The sequence below is a fragment of the Calonectris borealis genome, chromosome 4 (assembly GCF_964195595.1).
Source record: "Calonectris borealis chromosome 4, bCalBor7.hap1.2, whole genome shotgun sequence".
NCBI classification, from domain to species: Eukaryota; Metazoa; Chordata; class Aves; order Procellariiformes; family Procellariidae; genus Calonectris; species Calonectris borealis.
Genome location: NC_134315.1, coordinates 18,228,617 through 18,249,942, shown reverse-complemented (window position 1 = coordinate 18,249,942; position 21,326 = coordinate 18,228,617). Strand labels below are relative to the sequence as shown.

The 21,326-nt window shown below is 41.5% G+C and overlaps 1 protein-coding gene across 5 annotated transcripts in view; it reads left to right on the top strand.

The window, feature by feature from the left end:
• Nucleotides 1-1,736: 1,736 nt before the first annotated feature.
• The window catches only part of LCORL (ligand dependent nuclear receptor corepressor like), an 85,933-nt gene continuing 66,343 nt past the window's right edge, over nucleotides 1,737-21,326 (top strand). For 4 of the 5 annotated variants that reach the window (XM_075148833.1, XM_075148830.1, XM_075148834.1 and 1 more), the window contains exon 1: nucleotides 1,775-2,013. In XM_075148833.1, the coding sequence (XP_075004934.1) occupies nucleotides 1,863-2,013 (151 nt within the window). In that variant the 5' untranslated portion in view covers nucleotides 1,775-1,862. Of the gene's footprint in view, nucleotides 2,014-21,326 lie in introns of all 5 variants that reach the window. The other variant, XM_075148831.1, reaches the window with a different exon arrangement.

The following is a 21,326-nucleotide window of genomic DNA, read 5'->3' as shown; positions in this document are numbered from 1 at the left end:
GTTGCCTTTTCACCCGCACTTCCAGTCTTGCCATTCTCCTCAAATGCTCCATTGAAAGGTGGTAAGGGCTCCGTTCCCAAATAGCTCTGCTTCTGGTTGCGCGGGCACTCTACACAGATACGTAGAGGGATGAATGAGTGAGGAACGGCTTCCCATTCTTTGTTCAAAGTTGAAGCCCCTCTGCAGCTTTGATGCAGTATCGCTGTTGTTGACTCTGCTCATCCTCTAGCACAAGAAAACAAATTGTGTCTATATAGAGGTGACATGATTCTTTCCAGCATCGCTCCTTCAACCCTTATGGGGGAGGGAGGGGAGAAACCAGGATGTCTTTTCTATGGCCTTATTAAATGCTGTTTTCTATCACAACCTGCAAATAGGCACAGAAAATGCCATTTCTTGCTGAAGTAACGCTGCATACAAAGACTGTTCAGAGGAGGGGAGCGTGGGGGAGGAGGAGGCACTCAAAGATGCGCCAGGATCTGAGAAAACAGTAAGATCTTGATTTTTCTGTCTGGGGAATTCAAGACTGCTAATTGCTCTCTTGCAAGGCACGGGTAGCAATTGTCACATTAGACTGGTGCTGAGGGATGTCTGTCTTGTGCTGGAGTCCAGAGGTACAGCATGAGGGTGACTATATGTGCAGAGCAGCGAAACTGGCTGTCCCAGTGGTTGTCAAATGCTCCAAGTAATCCAATCTGACGTTCGTGTGTTAACTTTCTTGCAGTTATCTTAATCTGACTTCAGTTCTGAAGTCATTCGTAGGTTGATAGTAAGCTTTCTCAGGCGTGCTCCCAGATACTGAACCAAACTGACTTGCTTCTAGTTTCCATACTAGCCTTTTCCAAAGCGGGGGTGGGAGATAATGCTGTGTTTTGTGTGATGCCAGCTCCCAGCTCGCCTCCCTGCCCGACTCTATGTGATCAACACCACTATAAAAAGCAGGCTGGAGGCAAAGCTGTAAAAAACAGTCTGGTGAACTGAGGAGTAGTTTGGAGAACTTTGAAAATCTCCCTACAGACTGAATTTGGCAAGCTCATTAGGAAGGCATAGCATTGTGCCTTCCCTCGTGTGACAGCCACGTCCATGCCGATGGTAGAATAAGGGATGGAAGGGGGAACAGGCTGCGGTGGTAGGCGGCAGCCCCGGCGGCTCCGGTGTGGGCGAGGAGGTGGAAGAGGCTGCGGGGGACCGTGGCTACGAGCGCACCCCGCTCCAGGCAGCGCCCCAGGCAGACCACGGGATGGGGGCGAGACGTGCGCCGCTCTTTGAAACCCTCTGAGCCCGGGAAGGGCTGCCTTCCACCAAGCTGCGGTGCTGGGCGGTGTGGGGCGAGGGCCGCCCTGCCGCGTTGGGGCTCAGGCAGCGTGGAGCCCTTGGAAGGACCGTCCGGGGTGCCCTCCCGGTGGGGAGAGCTTCGTCGGTGGGTGCCATTCCCCCTCCCTCAACGAACTACGACTCCCGGCGTGCATTGGTGCTGCCTGCCCTGGCTGGGCTGGAGAGGGTGGCGCGCTGCCCTGCGGGAGTTGTAGGCCGGGGGGACACCGATGGGAATCGGGGCGGTGGTGGGGAGGGGACGGGTGTCCGTTTTCGGCCCGTTACTGCAGGGGCCCGCTGCCCGCGGGGGAAGGCTGCAGCCCGGGCGGGCCCGCGGCGGGGCGGGGGCGCCGCGGGGAGCGGGGACACGTGTCAATCACCCCGCCAGGCGGCGCGCGCTCCCCGCCCCGGATGCTGAGCGGGGGGGGCCGCGGGCACGCGCTCGACGAGGCAAGGGAGGGAGGAGGGAGAGGAGCCGGGGAGCGCGCGGCTCTTCTGGGTGGCGCGCGCGCTCGTATGTAAATGAGCGGGCGTGAGGTCAGAGGCAGATGGAAAAGGGAACAGACAGAATGGCCGCCGCGGCTCCCGCTCCTCCTGCCGCCGCCGCCTCCCAGTGCCGGAGCCCCCGCTGCACGGCGGAGCGCAGGGGAGTCCGCCGAGAACTCGACTCCTGGCGGCACCGGCTCATGCACTGTGTGGGTAAGAGAGGGGGGACGACGGGGTATCCCGGCCGTAGTGGGGGGACCGAGGGGCGGGGGCGGGGCAGCGGGGTCCTTGAGGGGAATGGGGTGGCGAGTCGGGGAGCGGGGCCTCCGCGGGGGGAGCGGGCGGGGCGCCCTGAGCCCGGGTCTCTCGGGTGGGCGGAGGGGGGGAGCGGGGATGGAGGAGCGGCTCCGGCGGCTTTCTTGGAGGGCGGAAGCGGAGACGAGGTCTGTGGGGGAGAGCGAGGGTCCTAAGCCGCCTCCGGGCAGCGGAGGGTGGGTGTTACGGCTTCCGTTGGGGCTGCTAGGTCCCTCCCTTCGCGGCCGACCGAGACCCTTTCTCGGCTCGGGTCCTTTTGTCTCGGCTTCTTGTCGTTCGCGCGGTGAGTGCCGGTGGCTGCCCCCCTCCTCTCCTCCTCCATCGCCAGTGCCTGGGGGGCGGAGGGGGGGAGGGAGCCCGCCTGTGTGTGTGTGTGTGTGTACGCCTTTAAGAGGGAGCCGCTCCTGCACTGACGGTTGGGATTTGAAGTTTTCCCTCCCCCCTGGAAGTTGTCATGGCGACGGCAGTTCTCCCCTCGCGCTCCCCCCCCGCCCCCGGGGCTGCCCCGGTGGCTCTCGTGCCGCGAAGTTCCCCCGGGTCACGTGACTTCCCCGCGTGTCTGGGCGAGGGGCGGGGGAGCGCGGTCCCTGGCGGCGCCCCGGCGGCGTTCGCGCGCGGGGAGCGCCCAGCCGAGGGGACGGAGCCGCTCCGCCCGCCCGGGTGCCAGTGCCGCGGCGGCCTGCCGGCTTCACGGCTCGCGCCTCTGCCCTCGCTTCCCGGCCCCTCTCCGGCGGGCGGGCTGCCCGCTTTGAGTGCTGGCATCGGTTACGTGTGCCGCCGCGGCGCTGCGATCTCCAGGCGGGGGGCGCTTTGGTTGGTTTTTTTTTTGTTCGGGGCGGTGAAGACTTTGATGCCAGGAACTGCTTACTTGTATCGTTTCAACAGACATTTCCCTTCTTAGGCAAATAGATAAAATCCTTGATCTTCAAGTAGTACGCTAGTGTCAGTGCTGGTCTTCCCTGATGGCTGAAGGGTGGAAACGCATCTAGATGTAACTGGGAGGGTAAGCAGCAATTCATTCAGTGTTTCTGCGGGTGCTTGAGACGAGATCAAAGTAAGAAGTAAATATCTAACAAGTTAGGTACACTTATAATTACAGGCGATTAGCTTTGTCCAGGTTTGTGGGGTTTTTTACATATTTTCAGTAACCTGGTAGCTGCTTCATGCACACATGCTTCTTGTTCTTGCTGTGTTGCGCCAATAACACTTTTAAACACCTGTTATAACACCTGTGTATATATTATGATACCTGTGTATGCTTGTGCTGTCTTTTTAATCCTTCAAGTTATAATATTGTTTAGGAAAACAATGTTTATGTATTTCCATACACTAATACACTATATAATGCTTCTTGCAAAAAGAATGCAGTTTCATTACAATATATAGGGAGAGCTAGTTCATGAGCATAGATGCTATGATAAACTATTAAATCTGATGGACTGATATCTCTCACAATATATAAGTGGCCGTTCCTCTGGTTACCTGTTATTTAATGGCATTTCAGTTTTAAATTTAAAGTAAAATCCGAAAAGTCTGCTTGACAACTGGTGACTGAAGGGACTTTCAGGTGGTAATGGCATGCTGCCAGATATGTTTGGGGAACACGATTGCACAGCACAACCAACACTGATAAGGACTGCGAAGAAATGTAATGAATGCTCCGTAAGGCAAAATTTCACCATACGTTGGATCCTCTGTGGGGCAGATCTGTTGTGTTAAGGGAACTTTTTCAAAGTTGTTTTTTGGGTTGCTTTTTCACTGAGAATTGCAAAGTGTAAAACCATAACATAATTACTTATATTTTACACTGATTGCACTTTGGTGTCGCTTCATGCTCAGTTTTCTTTTCCCTGGAATAAAAGTTATTTAGGATATGATTTCTTTGTATGTTTATGATGCAAAATTCAGTTAACAGGAGCACCAAAATGATTAGCAACTGCTAAGGAGGAAGGACATTGGTTATGGTTTAATAGCTAGTCAAGAGCTATCTCAGTTAAGAACTTGGCATGCCTGTTGAGCAGCCCTTATCTGAGAGAAAGTGTAAACAAAGTGGCAAGAAAGTGAGTAATCAGGATAATGGAGGTAGGGTACACTTAACATTTGGGGTTGTGGTGTTTTTTTTTTTCTTTACTGCTTTGAAATGCTGCAGCATTAACTTCTGTAAAATAACCTCCTATATTAGGTCAAATTAAATTCCAAAGTAAAAATGGTTAATTGTTCTCACTTGGCCAAGTATTCCTAAGGATTTGAGGAGTCTAACAAAGTTAGTGTTAACTGGAAGGTCTGAACAATTGTCCAGTTGATGGCTGAAACGACACATGGTGTGGGGAGGAGTGGTGAATATGATGGATTTAGTATAACTTATTTTTTCTTTCTCTACCCTTCTCAAGAGTCATACATTTGTAGCAAAGTGAGGAAAACAATGTGGTAGAGTAGTAGCCCCCCATTTCTTGAACTAGCTTACTGTCAATCCTAAAAGAAATTAAAAAACCACCAAATGCCAACAAAAAACTCAAATTGTTCTACCCTTAGCATTTTTTTAATTAAAAAAAAAAAGTTGAAAGGTGATATGGTTCTGTGGACTACCATTTGTCAAGCATTATGTCCAGAGACTGAAGCAAGAAAGTACAGACTCCTTGAACATGTCATATTGTTTCTGCTAAACCCTTCGGATGAACAACTTTATTTTGATGTCTTGTATCACTTACCGTAATGATGCTAATATTTGATATTTGCATTTCTGTAGTATAATCACTTGAGCACTTTGAAATCCTTTATCTGTAAAGGATTCCTCATCCACTTACTTTATGGAAATGGTAAACTGAGCCAGAGATAATACCTCCAAGACAGTGATTGCCCAGCTTGAGTCTCATAGTCAACAGACTGTTCATATCCGCAACAGTGATACAGAAATAATACTCAGTTGCCTGCAGCATACTGTTTGCTTCAGGGTCAGTGATGGTTAGGGACCTCTGCTCGAAGGGCTTGATTGCTGAATTGTTTGTCAAAACCTGGTTGCAGATTTGAATATTTCTGTGGGCTTTAGAATTAAGAGCTTGGGTTTTGCCAGTCTATTATGTTAATTCGTGACCTGCGGAATATGATTTAAAGTCTCAGGTCAAAATGTTCAAGCATTTAAAGAATTTGAGAAGAAAAACAGTGATAAAATTTCACTGACGTTACTGAGAATTCTCTTATTTGGTATCTAAACATACCTGAAGGTACAAAAGACTTCGCATTGTAAATGAATAGAATGTATTCACAGAAATTCTAAATAGGTGTTCAGTACAAAATGGCTGTTCAGATGGTAATCTTTGTGTGCGTTATGTTGAGCGCTAACATTCCTAAGATGCCTAGGCTTGTGCTTATGGATGTACCTAACTCTTGCATGACTTGATCAGAGTTCAAAACGAGATGCTCTTAGAAGGCACCTGAAGATCTTGATTCTGCTGGTGTTCTTACAGCATGCATAATATGTGCTAACAAACACTGTTTATAGCAGCGCTCGCTGGTATGTTTTGTCCTAGTTACAGTCTTTGTGACATAACTAACAAACCAAATACCCTAATTCTAAATTCTGTGTTTATGGAAAAGTGCCAGAAGGCTCAGAGTTTAAGTACCTAACTTAGCCAGCAACTGAGTTCTGTGGTAGTTTAAATTGCAAGATATTTTATAGAGGTGAATATCAGAATGGTTAAAAATTGCTCTTTGGTGTTCTTTGATTAAGACTTTGTAATGTGAATTGGCTAAATGCGTTCCGTTGGATTGAGAGGCTTTGGTAGTATGGAGCTATAAAAGCCTAGTTTCATACTGTGGTCAGCCTTAAGAAACAGGATTTATGCAGTTTTTCCAAGCAGTCATTGATCCCACTGACTGGTTTCATTTGAACTTTACAGATAGTGTGTTGGCAAGTACACTGAGTCCCCATAATTTCATGAATAGGTACAGAGGAGAGACTAGTAATTGCTGGGGTGCAAAAAAAAGCTTCAGCATGAGGTGGTGCTTTTTACCGTGTTATCACGGTATCCTATGGGTAAAGTTTGGAGGAGTAACTTGAGGCTTTTTAATGGAAGGTGCCAGGTAACTCCAGTCACAGAAGTTGAAATCTTCTTGTTAGGGCCTTGCATTGTATTGTGAAAATATAAAAGACTCTGGATAATCTTTCATTGTGAAAATGAAAGTTTAAAATATTATCTCAACTACTTTAAAAAATAAAATGCATTGCTATTTGTAGGGAAGGGAAAGGAAGAAGTTTTACTGTTCCTCTGCTGCAGCTCAAGGGCACGCATTTGACAGGAAATAGCCTTGGTATTGCTCTCTTGTGAAAACTGAAATTTGATCAAAGTGAAAATCCATTTTTGTATGCTTGGGAAATCTAGCATACAAATACTCCTTTACTCTTGTTAGATTTTTTCAGACTTTTTTACCTCTAAACTAGGATACATTGGTGCATCTAATTCTGTTTTGATGGATCTAGACTTTGTATTCTTTTTTTAATGTTTGAACTTTTGCTCCAGCTTACTGTTTTTGAAAAAGCTGTCTCTCAAGTGCACTTTCCAGGAAGAGGAATTCCCCCCCCAAACAAAACATTTGTAGCTACTGCATTTGGTGTATTCCCCACGATTGCAACACTCCTGCATTAACTACTTCATATCTTTATTCCCACAATACACAAAGTGTTCTCACTTTCACTGTGGCTGTAAGTACTTCGCAGCTGGTTAGTGTCACCTTTTTTTAACAATGCTGCAGTTGTAGGCAATTTTCTATAGCTGCCACAGTAGCAGTGGCAGAACTAGTTATTTTACTATGCACCTATAATGTTCTTGTCTATCTGCTAGTGATTGTTTTGATGGCTTGATGCTCTATTACCTGTCAGGCCCTAACAGACTGTATATAAGACTGATATCAAAATGGTACCTGCTTTGAACTCTTTTGCTTCCTTGGCACTCCAGCTTCTTTAAGCAGCAAACAAGTTTGCTATGGCCATAGTGCCATCATCCAATATGATGGGCAGTAATACTAGTGTAAGGTGTTCCTGTGGCTCTGTCATGCTTTAAGCTGTGATGTGAAACTCTTAATGTGATTCCAGTGTAAAACAGATTAGGGAAGTAATCTCAGTGTTGCTGCAAACGTTGGAAGAACAGGAGTTAAATCTAGATCAGAATCACAGCACAGGTTCACAGGCAGTTTTTGATGCAGTGGGGGAAGATGGTATCATGTAAGGGAATAGTATCACAGAGGCAGGTGTTCAAGTCAGTATTAGCGTTGAATGCTTATTATGAAGCCACAATCTAAGAATACAATGAAGTGCCATCTTGCATCATCAAGTCTCACGGAACTGTTACCAGAATGGAGAAATCACAATCCTGACTGCATGCTCCTGCTGCTCCTATGCTTGCATCAGCATCATTGGACCCCTGTCTGATGTAGCTGGTCAATTGTTGAGAGGAGTTAGGGGCTTGCAGTTAAAAAAAAAAAATCTGATGGATGCTGGTGCTAGCACGAGGATGAGACTGTGCGACAGAAGCAGGATTGCAGAAATAGCCATTGGATTGGTTTAGCTGCCAATGGCACTGTCAGCTGCCAAGAATGGAACACAGCCCTAAACATACCATCCCGATTTCCCCTGAACTAAGCAGGTTAACAAAGAGGAAAAAAATGGTCAGTGTGTGTATGTATGTCATTGAAAGTTGCTGCGGTGTATGTATTGTGTTAACTGTCTTTATATTGAAATAAGAGAAAACACATGGGGTTTGTTTTGCTTGTGTTGGATTATCTTTGTTTCAAATATGTAGTGTTAAATCAGCTGCTTTTCCATGTCCTCTCACAATCCGTTTCAACTCATCAGCTTTTCTCTCAGAAAGAAGTAATTGCCTACTGCTGTCATTATGTGTTTTTGAAGGGATATCTTATGTTTGATTCTTGAGATAAATTTTTACTTGGGAAAACAGTACAAGAAAAGTTAGAGTAACGACACCCAGATGCTTAGTTTAAAAGGCAGGGGGAGGAAGTTCTGTGTATCTAGCAGTAGATGCAGTACTAGTTCACTGATCTCTTGTGAACCTGCAGTTGTAAGGATATATGGAGCATAATTTTATGAAGGACAAAACTGTATCTGCTACACAGACTAATCCATGGACTGTGCAGGGTGCAAACAATGCTTTTCTGAATTCTTTGCACTCAGAGCAGAAGTGTGTTGCAGAGTATGCAAATAGATATACTATCTTCAGTAGTGTTGAGAAAACCTGTGATTATGTTTTTGGTGCTCCTTATGTCTAGATACTGGCATATGGAAGCAGTTCAATTTTTAAGTGTTCCAGGAACTACTGTAATGTTTATCAATGTTTTTAGGCATAGCTTGAACTTTCTTATTGTATGTTCTTACATGGTAGCTGTTTACTTTTTATGTGGCTGATAGTGAGCTGAGAAATTTAAACTCTGATAGTCTTTCAACATTGTAGGCACTAGGAGTTTCTTAAGCTGGAATTGGTGTAAACTGAAAACACGAAGTACAGATATTCTCACCGCAACTCAGTCTCAGTGCTTCCCTTGAATTGGCATTCAGTAACTTTTGTATTAATGGTTGAGGTTGGTAACTTTCGGGTTTTTTGTTGATGTGTAACACAACTTTATTGTTTTTCTTTCTGGACTCGCTGTACTGACCTTCATGATTTATGTTGACTGGTATGAGCATTCATTTATTAAAACAGGTCAACAAACCAGACTGTAAAACTAATCTAGCTTTAAACTAACCTGGAAAACAGGAGGAGAAACGTGGCAGGAGGAAGGAAAGGAAAGAAAAGGTCAGATCTAGTTTAACTTGGATCAGTTTCCTAATTAGGTTTACTACATACCTGCTTTTCCTCCTGAGTCAAATATAAGTAGCTTTATTGGAGAGAACAAGGCTTTTGATTTTTAGTAACTGCCTATTTTAGCAACAGTTTTTTGGGGGTTCAAAGTGAGCTGGAAACTAAGTTGGCTGAACAGCATCCCAATCAACAAGATTGTTGACAAGAGCAAGAACACAGTACCACTAAAAATAACATCTTTCCACTTGTTCTCCCTTTGTAGTGGAACTTGTCTGATACAAGTTTTAAGTTAGTCTCGGCGGGGGGGGGGAGGAGGGGGGGTGTTACTGTGATTTTTTTTGTTGTTGTTGTTGTTGCTCTGGGTTGGTTTTCTGTTAGTTGAATCTCCTGAACTGTCTTGCTGTGGTAGTAGTAAGTACTAGTAGTTGTGTAAGGGAAATAATAATAGGAATGTGTCATGCTGATCAATTTATCAGATCAGTGTATGCTGTTGAGGAGCTGTACTCCAGCTACTGGCAAGTAGCCAGGGCTTGTACTGCCTACAGCTAAAATGGGAAAAATTAGTACCTCTTCCCCTTATCTGCCCTTGGCTTTTTTTATTTTTCAGCTGTATTATATGGGTGTTTTGAACAGATAGTTACAGTGGATCCCTTCTTCTTGAATATGACTCAAATATCAGGGCTTCAAACAAGGTTGTTATTCTAACCTTTAGAGTTCAGTTTGTTTATGTAAAGTGTAGAGGTCAGCCAGAGCTTTATAGACTTCACTAACTTAAAATTCTTCGTCCCAGTTAGGACCACTGTCTTTTATGTTATTCTTGAACCTTGCTCTCTTCCATGTGCTTGGAGGGAACTTTGATAAGATAGGTTGGAACACTGATAGAGGTTGGAACAGAACTGAATTTGTGTGATTCGCATGTCTAGTACCAAACTTCTAAAAAATAGGATGGCATTATAAATTTAGCTACCATACATTAAAAAAAAACAAACAAACAAACTCGTTTGAGGGTGTAAAGTTATTATGCGATATATCTTTTTTTTTCCACTGCTAATCTACCAGTTTATCCTGTCATCCACTAAAGGCATAAAGAAGCCAGCGAGAAGGGGAAGAGAGTAGGAATGGGAAGATGGATGGTAGCGGCTGATCTGTTTGAGCCTGTAAGGGGGTAAAACATGTACTACAAAGAGTAGGGGACTCTGAATCTGCAGAAATGCACTGAGCGGTAGAGGCTGAATTGTTTTTTATGGGGTGTGGTCAGCAGCATGTGACTCTGCAGATCAAAGACCCATGTGTCAGGTTGTCATCCTTCTCTTTGTTACCACTTCTGGCACAGACCAGGTTCCTGTGTAGTATCTTGAGAAGCTGGATTAACTCCTTCTTGGATAAACATTTTATTCTTTGCAAAATTCTTCTGGAGTCTCAGCTGCTACTTTTAATTGTGTTTGGTTCTCAACATCCATCCAGGCTTGCATCTCCATAGCAGCATGTGTTGTATTGGCATGAGTTGGGTAAGTGTCACTAGATGTGAATTTTTTAAAGTCTGTTGGTAAATGGAAGCTCACTGAATTTGTGACCTCTCTAATTTGTTCCTCAGCTTTCAGTTTCTGTATAACTTGGTAGGTAGTTACAACTTGTATGACTCCTGCTTTCCAATTATGAGACATCCTAGCTTTTGTAGCACCTGGGGATTGATTATTCATGTTTAAAGAGTTGTTCAGTGGAAAAATTTGTTGTTTTGCAATGTGTTTTATTCTAAAATGCTACCGGCTGCTTTTAAAAATGCTTAATTTTCAGATTATAAATATTTATCTTCCTCATTCCACAGTTCCCAGCTTCTTCAAATCATCTTAATTAAGGGCTAGTTAAAATCTTATATATGAATAATAGTTCTCATCGTCATAACTCCACTGCTTTATAGACTAGCTTTTGTGCATTTGTAGTCTGCTGAGCCACTAATAGGTCAAAGGGCAGTGTAATTAATCTAGGGTTGAATGTGCTGCTACTTTTCATAACTACTGTCAAAAAGCTTTGCACATCTTCCTTAAAAGTATTGTTTTCCATTCTAAAAGCACAATTTTATAATGCCAGGTTAGAATACTACTGGTGCAAAATTGCTGGACATCTTTTGATTAACAGTGAACTAATTTTGCTGCTGTATATGATATAGATTATAGGAGACTGCTTTAAAGGACTCCAGCTTGTGATTGGAGCTGTCAGTTTGGCTCACAGAACAGAAAGTGTGCCACAGCAAGGCCCAGTTAAATGTGAAGATTTGACTTCACCTAAGTATAGCTATTAAGTGTCCTAATCTGAGTATGGGGGGAGGATTATCAAATGGCTACTGCTTTGTGACCTGTAGTTCAGATGCAGGTCATTCTGGTGTTAGCCATCTAAAGAGGGGGAAGAAAAATAGGATCTCTGTAGGATCTACTGCTCTGCCTTAGATGGCTCTGTATAAGGGCTCTAGTGCTAACTGTGCCAAACTCTGTCTCAAAAGTTTGCTGTGCTACCAGCTGAATAACGCAGTGACTGTGGACTTAGCTGTGATTCTGGTTCATACTCCAATTTTTTTATTCTTCTTGGACCACCACCCTGTCTCTCTATCCTTCAACTTTCGTAAGCCAGTCATTTCCTGTCTTTGACTTCTCCTTAAAACCACCCATTTGTCTTTGCTTCCGAACCTTGCCTTTTATTTATTGTCAATGATGTTAAAGCAATTTTGACAACTTTATCTGTCTCCACAGATGGTTTTCTCTCAGCTTCTGATTTTTGTGTGTTTCTATATGGAGTGTCTTCACAATTGACTTGCATTATACCACAAACAGGCTCACCAAGGTAAATTATACTTTCCATCTTTTGGTCCAGGAGACTTTTGTGGTGTCTTCCTCTAAGTGTCTAATTCCATCTGCTTCTTTCTATATGTACTGCTGCTAGATATCCCATCTCATGGTGCTTAAGGAAAAAGGGGTGTATGCTTCCTCCTACCACCTTATTCAGGAAATGTCAGTCTTTGGCAATCTTGCCAGGTCAAGAAGTCTGCTACCTTCTTAGCAGACTTTCACATACTAATCAGTAGCCATTTGGAAGGACTTAATTGTTCTTTTTTGGAAATAGATGCTAAACTCATTCTGGCTAGAAGTGTCCTAACATCTAACTTTTTTTCCCCTTTCCCCTTCCATATTTATTCCTATTCAGATATTATTGCTTATTTAGCATAGTAAAAACTGAGTGTTAATGGATAATGAGCGCTAATGACTCAAAAGTCACTGTAGTGGATTTTAATTTTAAACTAGTTCACAGACAAGTGAAAAAATGTAGCTACAAATGTACAAGCTAGCACAAACTGTTAATAGCGGATATTGTCCAAAGTTTACTGTCTGCACTGTGGTACAATCCCAGTTGCAGTGTAGAGGCTATAATAAGCTCTCTGTTCTTGTGTTCTGTTTGAGTATTTTCCTTTCTTCCTGTTCCAGTTTGAATGGGTTCTACAGAGTCATGCTAAACAGTATTTCAAACAAAGTATAGTCTGGATCATGTTGAATGGGAGGTCATAATAATCTGTCTCTGCATCATCAGATAAGAACAGTTTTACTAGATCAGAGCAAGTCTCTCCAGTCTGGGATCTATTGTCTGCAGCCAGTGGTGGACTGCTAGGGGAAAAATTATTAATACATATTGATATTTCTGAAATATTTTCCAGCCTTCAATGGCACTTGTCTTGATCGTTGGGAGAAAAACAGTTTTCTTGGTTTTCATAATTGATTTACTAGATTATCCTACCATAAATTATTGTTGATTTTGTGTGATTTTGAAGCAATATAAAACTTCAGTGGATCTCTGGTGTCCCCTGGTTATATTGTATTATATGACTCTTCTGTTTGTCCTAAAACAAGAAGTGGAAGCACCATATGAAACTATTACTTAAAAAGGCAAGGGATGCCAAAGGTGTTTCCTATTCATGTGGTTTTGGGGTTTTTCCAATTTTCTTTTTTTTCTGAAAACCTGACCTATCTTCCCTTGGCCATCTCTTCCATCCCCCAAGCTGAAGAGTTCTTACATGTTCCTTGTAGAGAAGCTGTTTATTAAATTTGATCATTCTTTCCTCCTTTCTTGTGTTTTCTTAGTTCTGCTCTCTTCTTGAGATGGGAAACTAGAACTACATGTGTTCAAGATCACATCAGTGTGAATTTATGTGGTGACAAACCAGGGAACAATGCAGAAGATCTTCCTTTAAGAAGTCAAAGCATTTGATGTGCCCTTTATGGAGCTCATCCTTTCACAGAACTATGTATTGGAACCCCAATATAAAACTTGAATGATAAGTCTGTTCAGAGCCCATTAATGTCTATGTAATATGAAGATTTGCTTTCTCCACTATTTACCTTAATATTTACTTGCTTTTGGTAGTCATCGTCAATTTTACCACCTCGATACCTAGTATTTTGAATATTTTGAAGTTCTCCTGCTAATACCAGACTGTACCAGGCAGTGGCTTGTCACTTTATTAGGTAATCTCTGGGTGGAGGAGCAAAGGCAACCCTGGGACATTCTTGTTTGTGACCTTCTGCTGTGAAAACTAACCACTTCTGTCTTTTAACCAGTTACTTAGCTGTGCAAGGACTTCACCTTTGTTGCTTGGGAGGTTTTTAAAGCTTTTGGAGACAGATGTCAATAGATGTCTTTTTGAAATCTTGATTTACTCTTAGTGTCCCATGTCTACATGCCTACTGACATCTTCAAATAACTCAGTCGTGTTTGGAGTATGACTTCCCTTTCACAGAAGTTGTATTGGGTCTTCAGTAATACATTATAATTCTTTATGCATGTGGTAATTCTGTTCTTTGGATTTTATTTGCCCAGTTATGAACATTTGACTTGCTGGTTTATGAAATGGCCCCAAATTGCGCCAGGGGAGGTTTAGATTGGATATTAGGAAAAATTTCTTCATCGAAAGGGTTATCAAGCGCTGGAACAGGCTGCCTAGGGAAGTGGTTGAGTCACCATCCCTGGAGATATTTAAGACGTGTAGACATGGTGCTTAGGGACATGGGTTAGTGGTGGACTTGGCAGTGTTAAGTTTACGGTTGGACTTGATGATCTTAAGGGTTTTTTCCAACCTAAATGATTCTATGATTCTATGTATGCCTTTGCTGGCATATATTCTAAGCAGGTGTCTGTCTGATACAGTACAAGATAGTCATACACAGTTGTTGATTGTTTTATGTTGATTGGTGTTAAGTTTTGCCCCTTTCCTGTCCTCTGGTGTTGAGGTGATTAGCTTGCTGATTCCTTCACAATAAGTACTAGTTGAGGTGTTTCATTCTCAAGTTCCTCTTAATTTTTCTTATTGTTGTAACTTTCTTTTTTTATTCCTGTCAACAAGAGACTGTTATTACAAGAAGCATGTTTTATTTATTCCTTAGACAGACTAATCGTAGTATGACTGGGTCAGGTAGGCCCTCTGAGGAGCAGGAGAGGCCGCTCCTTCCCTGGCATCAGCTGAACTTGCTTGGCAGAGGGAAGGTCCTAGAAACTATATAGTGGACCATCACAGCAACAAGCTGGGAGCTTGCAGCTTAAGCCAGAAGGTGAGTTAAATGGGGAGGGCAAAAAGGGATGGAGAGAAGGAAGGGTTAGCTGCTCAACCTATGGAGTTGAAAATGAAAAATTACGTAGATCAGGCTGTACAGAACTCACAGGTACTATTTAGCTGACTAAAAAAAAGCTTGGAAGTGATATAGTAAAATAGCTGTTGGGGAAACATGGTTTATAAACTCACTTTTACCGTCTTACCTATTTACTCTGGAATTCTGCCACCTGTTGTGTGTTCCACTTTGTTGTCATATCTGGCTTTTGAGGTCAGAGATCTTCTGGTGACGTTTAAAGAGTTTTGCCATAAGGAGCAGGTTCAGGAGGCTTTGTTTCAAAGCTCTCCTGATTGAAGTCTTGCCACACCTTTTTCTGTTGATGCCTAAACCTGAGGAATTTTTCAATTAATGGCTTATGGTTGTCCTGTGGTCTATCAGGAAATGAGATCCTTTGGTCAAAGGAGTAATTTCAACTGTGCAACTCTTAGTGGGTTTTTTACTTGTTTCCAGGTGTATGTTCCTGCACTTCGTATAATCAGATGTGAAATGAAATGTCATGTGTTTATCTTTGAGGCCTACATCATATTCTGTGCTGATGCAATCAGTCAGAACTTCAGGTGTACTTGTACGCTTCCTTTGATTGTTGGCAAAATGTATTTAGCAAGGTAAAACTTACTCCTAAGGAAATTGTCTAATAACCCTTCTCCAGGCTGGACCATCTCCTTCAGCATTGCTTGTTGTTGTCTTCCTCCTTTCTTGTCAGTTCCATGCTTGTTTCAGATGCATTGTGCAAATTCCCCTCAGGCTTGACAAAGTTTTGTCTTCAGATGCCAATTCATGTATCTGTCCTAACTCTAGCTGATCTATATGCGATAGGCACTTGATACCAGTCTGCTGTAGCAGTTTCCGAAAACATGCACTCCTCTTCCATGTCATCAACTCCTCTCAGCTGTCTAATGTGGAGCTGAGAAATGTGAGGAGGCTCTTGATTTTGGCCTTTCCCTGTTTCATTAGGTGCCTTACCATAGTTTATTTTAACCCCTTACTGCTTTTTAAACACCACCAACAAAAAACCCCGAAACTGGTACTGGCCTTCTCTGTTGGAATGCCAATGTTATACCTTCTCGAAGAGAATTTCGTCAGCAAGACCATCAGACTGGTTAGGATATATTGAAAAGTAGTTTTATTTCCTGTCTGCACCCTTGTCTAAGTCTGTTGACTCCTGAACAAATGTGTTCTGCCCCAAGGAAATGGGATTTAATAAGAAATACTCCGTTTGTAACTTGTAGCGTTCGGAGTTCTTATCTTGAAATGTTGGAAGTGTCCAGAGTGCTTTAAGCTTAGTGCTGATGTGAAGAACTGCACTTCAGCACTGACCCTAGATCAACTTTTGTGCACAGTCCTCAGAAACAATGGTAGATTATTTGAGTCCTGGGTACTTCTGCGTTTAGTACCTCGCTACTTCACTTCACAGAGCAGGGTGTTTTCTTAAAACTAGGGCTTCTTGACAAAACATGAGGCTTTCACTGGAGAATTCATATTAGAGAAACTGTTTAGTAAATCCTACAAATATCAGAGTTTTTGAGGAAGTATTTGTCTGTAAATCAGTCACGACTGAATTATTGTTGTCATGCCTGGCAAGCACTCTTTGTCCCGCGAACTTTTAGGGAGTGAACTGAAAATTCAAGGGATCATGGATTTCTTATTTAGCTAGTCAACGCTTTCTGCGCTGATACTGCAGGAGAAAAAGCTGTGAGAGAAACCCACTGTAGTGTGTCCTAAGGAAACTTGTTTATTTAGTGTGACGATGTTGGTTATTGAAATCTGTGGTCTTACTTGCTGAATGTGCCTCTTAATTGGTGACTTTAGGAATAATTGTCCAATGGTTCAGGAAGGGGTTTTGGCCCAAGCCTAACTTTGTAAGGCCTTTACTTCAGGTTGTCACATATAGTATCATTTTGAGGGCTGGTACTTGATGTGACTTGAAGTAATTTCTGGCTCTTTCATATTTTCTGAGGAGATCTTGGCATCTTTTCAGAATCTCTTTTCTGAGGAATCAAATCACTTCGAGGAAACTGATATTAACAGAGCATCTTAAAGGCAGCCGAGTGACTGCTTGTGTTCTCGAGGCCTTTTTATTGATTTCCTAGGTAGGAACAATGGATTGCACACTTTCTGCTCACCTTGTCTGCCTCATTCAACCACCAGCATCACAAACCATCACAAACTCAGAAGAGCCAGAGCAGCCTCTTCTACTGTTGTCTGCAAGAGTAGCTACTCGGTAGCGATTTGGATGGTGTATTTGAGGAATTGTTAACTGCCCTTCGTTCTGTGTGGTGCTGTACTTCTCCACCTGCCCTTTAACAACCAACTGACCTGATTATGTGGCATACAGAACAATTACGAACTGGATACTTGACAGCTTCGTCAGTTGTACATCTCTAGTGGTACTCTGGCATTTTCTCCTCCTTCATTCTCAACCTTGCAGATTAGTAATAAAGGCTGTTTTGCTTTTTGTGTGGGATATAAGTGACCTTGACTTATGAGAATGATTAAGAAGTTTGGTACCAGATAAGTATCTTCATATGAAGTTTTCCAGAATGCTGGAACCAAGATTTATCTGGTTCCTGCAGGAGTTTCCCTCTTGCTGGAAATGCAGACTGTAGTCATACCTTTCTTTTAAGAAATCCTATTCCTGTATTCTTGACCTTGCAGTTCTGTTGGCTTCCCTAAGTGGTTGCTGTTGTCCTTCTAAATTGTTTCATTAAGAGAGAAAAGTACCCTACTTACAGATCAGCTCGAAGTACTGAAGTTTCCTGTTTTGCCTTGCTTGAGGACTTGTGGGAAGCAATAGGATATGGCTGTCTTGGGTCAAAGAAACTCACTAGGTTGTGAGTGGAATAATGAAATCTGGTAAAGATTCTACCTTTTCTATTTATCTTAAAATTCATGGTCCTTCTGGGGAAAAAAAAAAAAAAAACCCAACCAAAAACTAGTAGCTGTTTTGCTTAAAGCTTCTGATTCAAATGCATTTTTTAATTTGCTTAAACTTAGGACAGAATTTGTGCTGAGTTTTTGTTTGTTTTAAGGAGCAAAATAGGGACATCATTTTATACTGTGCAAAAAACGAAAAAAGTTAAGAGGTATCTCTTTTTTTTTTTAAAGCAGACTAACAAATTTAGAACTGAAAAATCGATGTCTGTCTGGAAATAATGAATGTTTGCTTCTGCTAAGGAAGAGCAGTGCTAGAATACAGAAGGAACGGAGTGTTTCTAAGACAGGATAGCCTACTGTTTAAATCCATCCGCCTTATGTAAGAGCTCTTGTCTGTTCTCTACATGATTAAAGTATTCAGAATCTTGCCACTAGGTACTTGAAATATGTGTTTGTTTTTCCTTTGTGGAGTTCCACCCCCTGCTCCCCAAGTCAGGTTGGACAGTTGTTAGTAATGTGAGTTTTATAGAATGTAATCAGAAATTAATCACACAATTGTTACAAAATTGATTATCTCCCAAAAAATTCTCAGCGCTGGTATATGGCTTCATTTGAGTACTATATGAATTCTGTTTCACAGCAGATGAGAGTCTGAGTCTTACTATTTCATGCTGTCTTGTGCCATTTAATGATTGGGAGGAAATTTATCAAAAGTTTGTACAGATGTGTGCTAATTGCTTTTAAAAAACCAACCAAACAAAAAAACCCCACCCAAACACACCTGCTTAATCTTTGAATTGTGTCAAATGCTAACAGCAAAACCAAGAGACTAATTAACTTCTTCCTGTTCTCTTTTTATATCTGACATCTTTTAGCTGATGAGAGTGCCTAATGCAAAGCTAAAATTTGTATTTAAAGTCTCAGTTTCTGTATTTCTGCTTTTTCAATCTCCAGTGGAAAATGAGGGAATTCAGCTCTCAATCAAATGTTAAACGGTTAGAAACTTGTGTGTATTCTTTTCAGTATATTATGCAAGTTCAACAGAAGTATGCTTAGAAGATGTAGATTACAGGTTGGTTGTCCATGACATATAAGTTGAGATACACTACTTACCTACTTTGAAAAATGTCATCTTTTCTTGTATGCACTGAGCATGTTTAAGAACTGATTGGAAATCACAGTTTAGCTGAATTTAGAATTCTTCCAATCTCACTGGAGCATCTGAGGCACTTGCAATTTTAACCTTGAATTCCAGAAAATCTTTTAGAGAAAGGAGGCATGGTTAATACTTTTTATTTTAAGTGAAGTTTTTAGATAAGAGTGTCCAATTCTTGTTGGCCTAGTTGACTTGTTGCCAGCTCTAAATTTTGTCAAATTTGCCAAGCCAAATTTTGGCTGGATATGAAAATGATGGTTATCTGGGGGGGTTTAGGGTTTTTTGGTTTTGTTCGTTTATTTTTTTTAAAACCAGCTATTCATAAAAATAAGCTGTAAGTTAAAGGTGAAAATACATGGCATAGGTATTATAAAATGCAGAAAAGTAAACTTAAGACAAACTTAACAAATTAACTGCTAGTTTAAAGGTATGTTATGCTCATTTCGTGGTAAAATTGTGGTATGTCTAGGATTATTAAAAATATTTTTTTAATAAACTGGTTTCAGCATTTGTGTTAATAACATGTTTGGAAGTAAATACTTTGAAGAATGCAGCACTGGGATTTATAGGGTTAATAATTCACTTACTGTATTATAATTTGGCATCTAGATACAAGATGCCTTTCATGCTGTAGCTTCAGCAGATAAAAGTGTCAGTTGATTCCAGGGAATCACCATATTAGTGCAGTCTAGTTGCAAGATTTCAATCAGATTCAAACTTTTTTAAATAATAGAAACCAACAAATAGTTCCTGAATATGAGGAAGTTGGATCTACTGAGAGATAAGAATGACTTTTCTTTGTTCATTATTTTAAAACGGTTTGCAGTTTGTGGGGAATAGAAAAGTTGTTTGAATGATGCAGAAATGATAATTGAAAAGAAACTTCCTGAAAATTCCCATGAAACTCTGAACCCCTTAGGAAGTTCCACTTACTTGTTAAACTTAGTGCCAGGCATCAGTTTCATGGAATGCTCCTGAAGGCTTGCAACTTCATTAGCTTGCAGTAGACCCATGGTGTAGTACAGAATCTTAAGCTTGAGTTTCTCAAAAGCCCATCAGGCTAGGAATGTTTTGAATTAATTTTTTTTTTATCTCAGTGAACTGACGTTTTCTGATAACTGTATTTTTCTCTAACAGCTTTCAGCTAGTTCTCCCTTCTTAGCAGAAACCCTCATGTTCTTTGATTCTGATAATCTGGGAAGTGTGCCAGACCTGCTTATTCATTAGTTGACTGCTAGACTTTCTCCCAGATGCTGGTTAGATGTGTGATACAGCATAGTATTAGAGCAATGTTGTGACCTATCATTGTTATATATTTGCTGTGGACTTCACTTTTTCCATGGTAATTTAGTGAACATCTGACTAGGCCATCATGTAGAAAAGAAGCCTTTGTCTGGCAATCCTAAACTTTTTAGGTAAAATAGCCAAACTTTTCAGTCCTCTTGTACATCTTAAAATTATGATTAAGAAACAAGAACATGCTTCAGGCACATGGTCTTCTGAAAGTGACAGTTGTTTTTATGTTTTGGTCTTGGGCATTATTCCTCTCATGTTATAAAATGGTTAAATTGATACCAAATGAGAAGTTGCAAGCATTTTTCCAAGCTGGATGTTATCTTCTTTTACAGTGACTTATTCCCTCTGAGTTTTCTTCTTTAAGGATACAAGCGATAAACTTTAACCAGCCCAAGTTATCGCCAGCACTGAGTAACAGTTGATATCTAGATAACTTTTTGATGTTGCATCTTGAAAAAAGAAAGGCACTAGGATAAACTTCAGTGTCTGAAGAACACCAATATTCACACAATTCCATATCTAAATGTCCCTGTGTGACAGCTGAGATTACATCACTGTTCAAAGAAAGAAGAGTTTTTAGAGAGAACAGAAATTAAGTTCTAGTAATTGTCACTTAGAAATATGTGACCTGTCCACAGAGCAGCACAGTCACTTCTGAAGCGTTTTCCTTATGCCTTTTAAATTATAAATAACACAAATCTCTCAAAATATCTTGCTACTACATTAGAAATTGTATCTAATTTTAATTTTTACAGTGTTTGGAAGCTACAGTAAAAGGTGTCATGTGGGCTCTCCTATTTACAAGTCTACAAGGATACATTCTTACTGGCATAGAAGATTACTCTGGACTGTGGAGATGCTTCCTTTTTTATTGAACCTTATTTTCCTTATTGTGACTTATAAGTACCTGAAAAATAGACCTGAACTCAGAATTTATGCTAATCTCAGTCTTTAGTTAACCTACAAAACTTTTTTTTTTCCTGTTGGCTGCCACCCTTTTCTTTAAAATTGCTGAACAATTAGGGGGGAGGCAGAACATTTCCTCTTTTTGTTTTGCCTCTGAGGTATGGCTAATGTCGGTCTCCCTAGCACTGCAACATTACTCCCTCTTTGTATTCTGCTTAATGCTTATAACTGCTTAATGTTATAGCTAGTTCTTTTCATGTATATATTCTTTTCAGAAACTGTATTTCATCACTGTCTGCATCCCCTCAGTAAAGCACAGCGTAGAGAGTTGAAAGCAAGAATTTTTATCCTAAGCGAAAAGTAGCCAGTTAGAACTGAAGCTGTTCTGTAGTCTCATTTCAATTTTTGGTCACCCTATCTCTTCTCAGTGGCAGTAGCAGTGTCATCAACTACATTAATTCTTGGGAGTCAAGATTTGCATTAGAGAAGGACAAGTATCTTTTTTAGCTATGGTTCGGAATT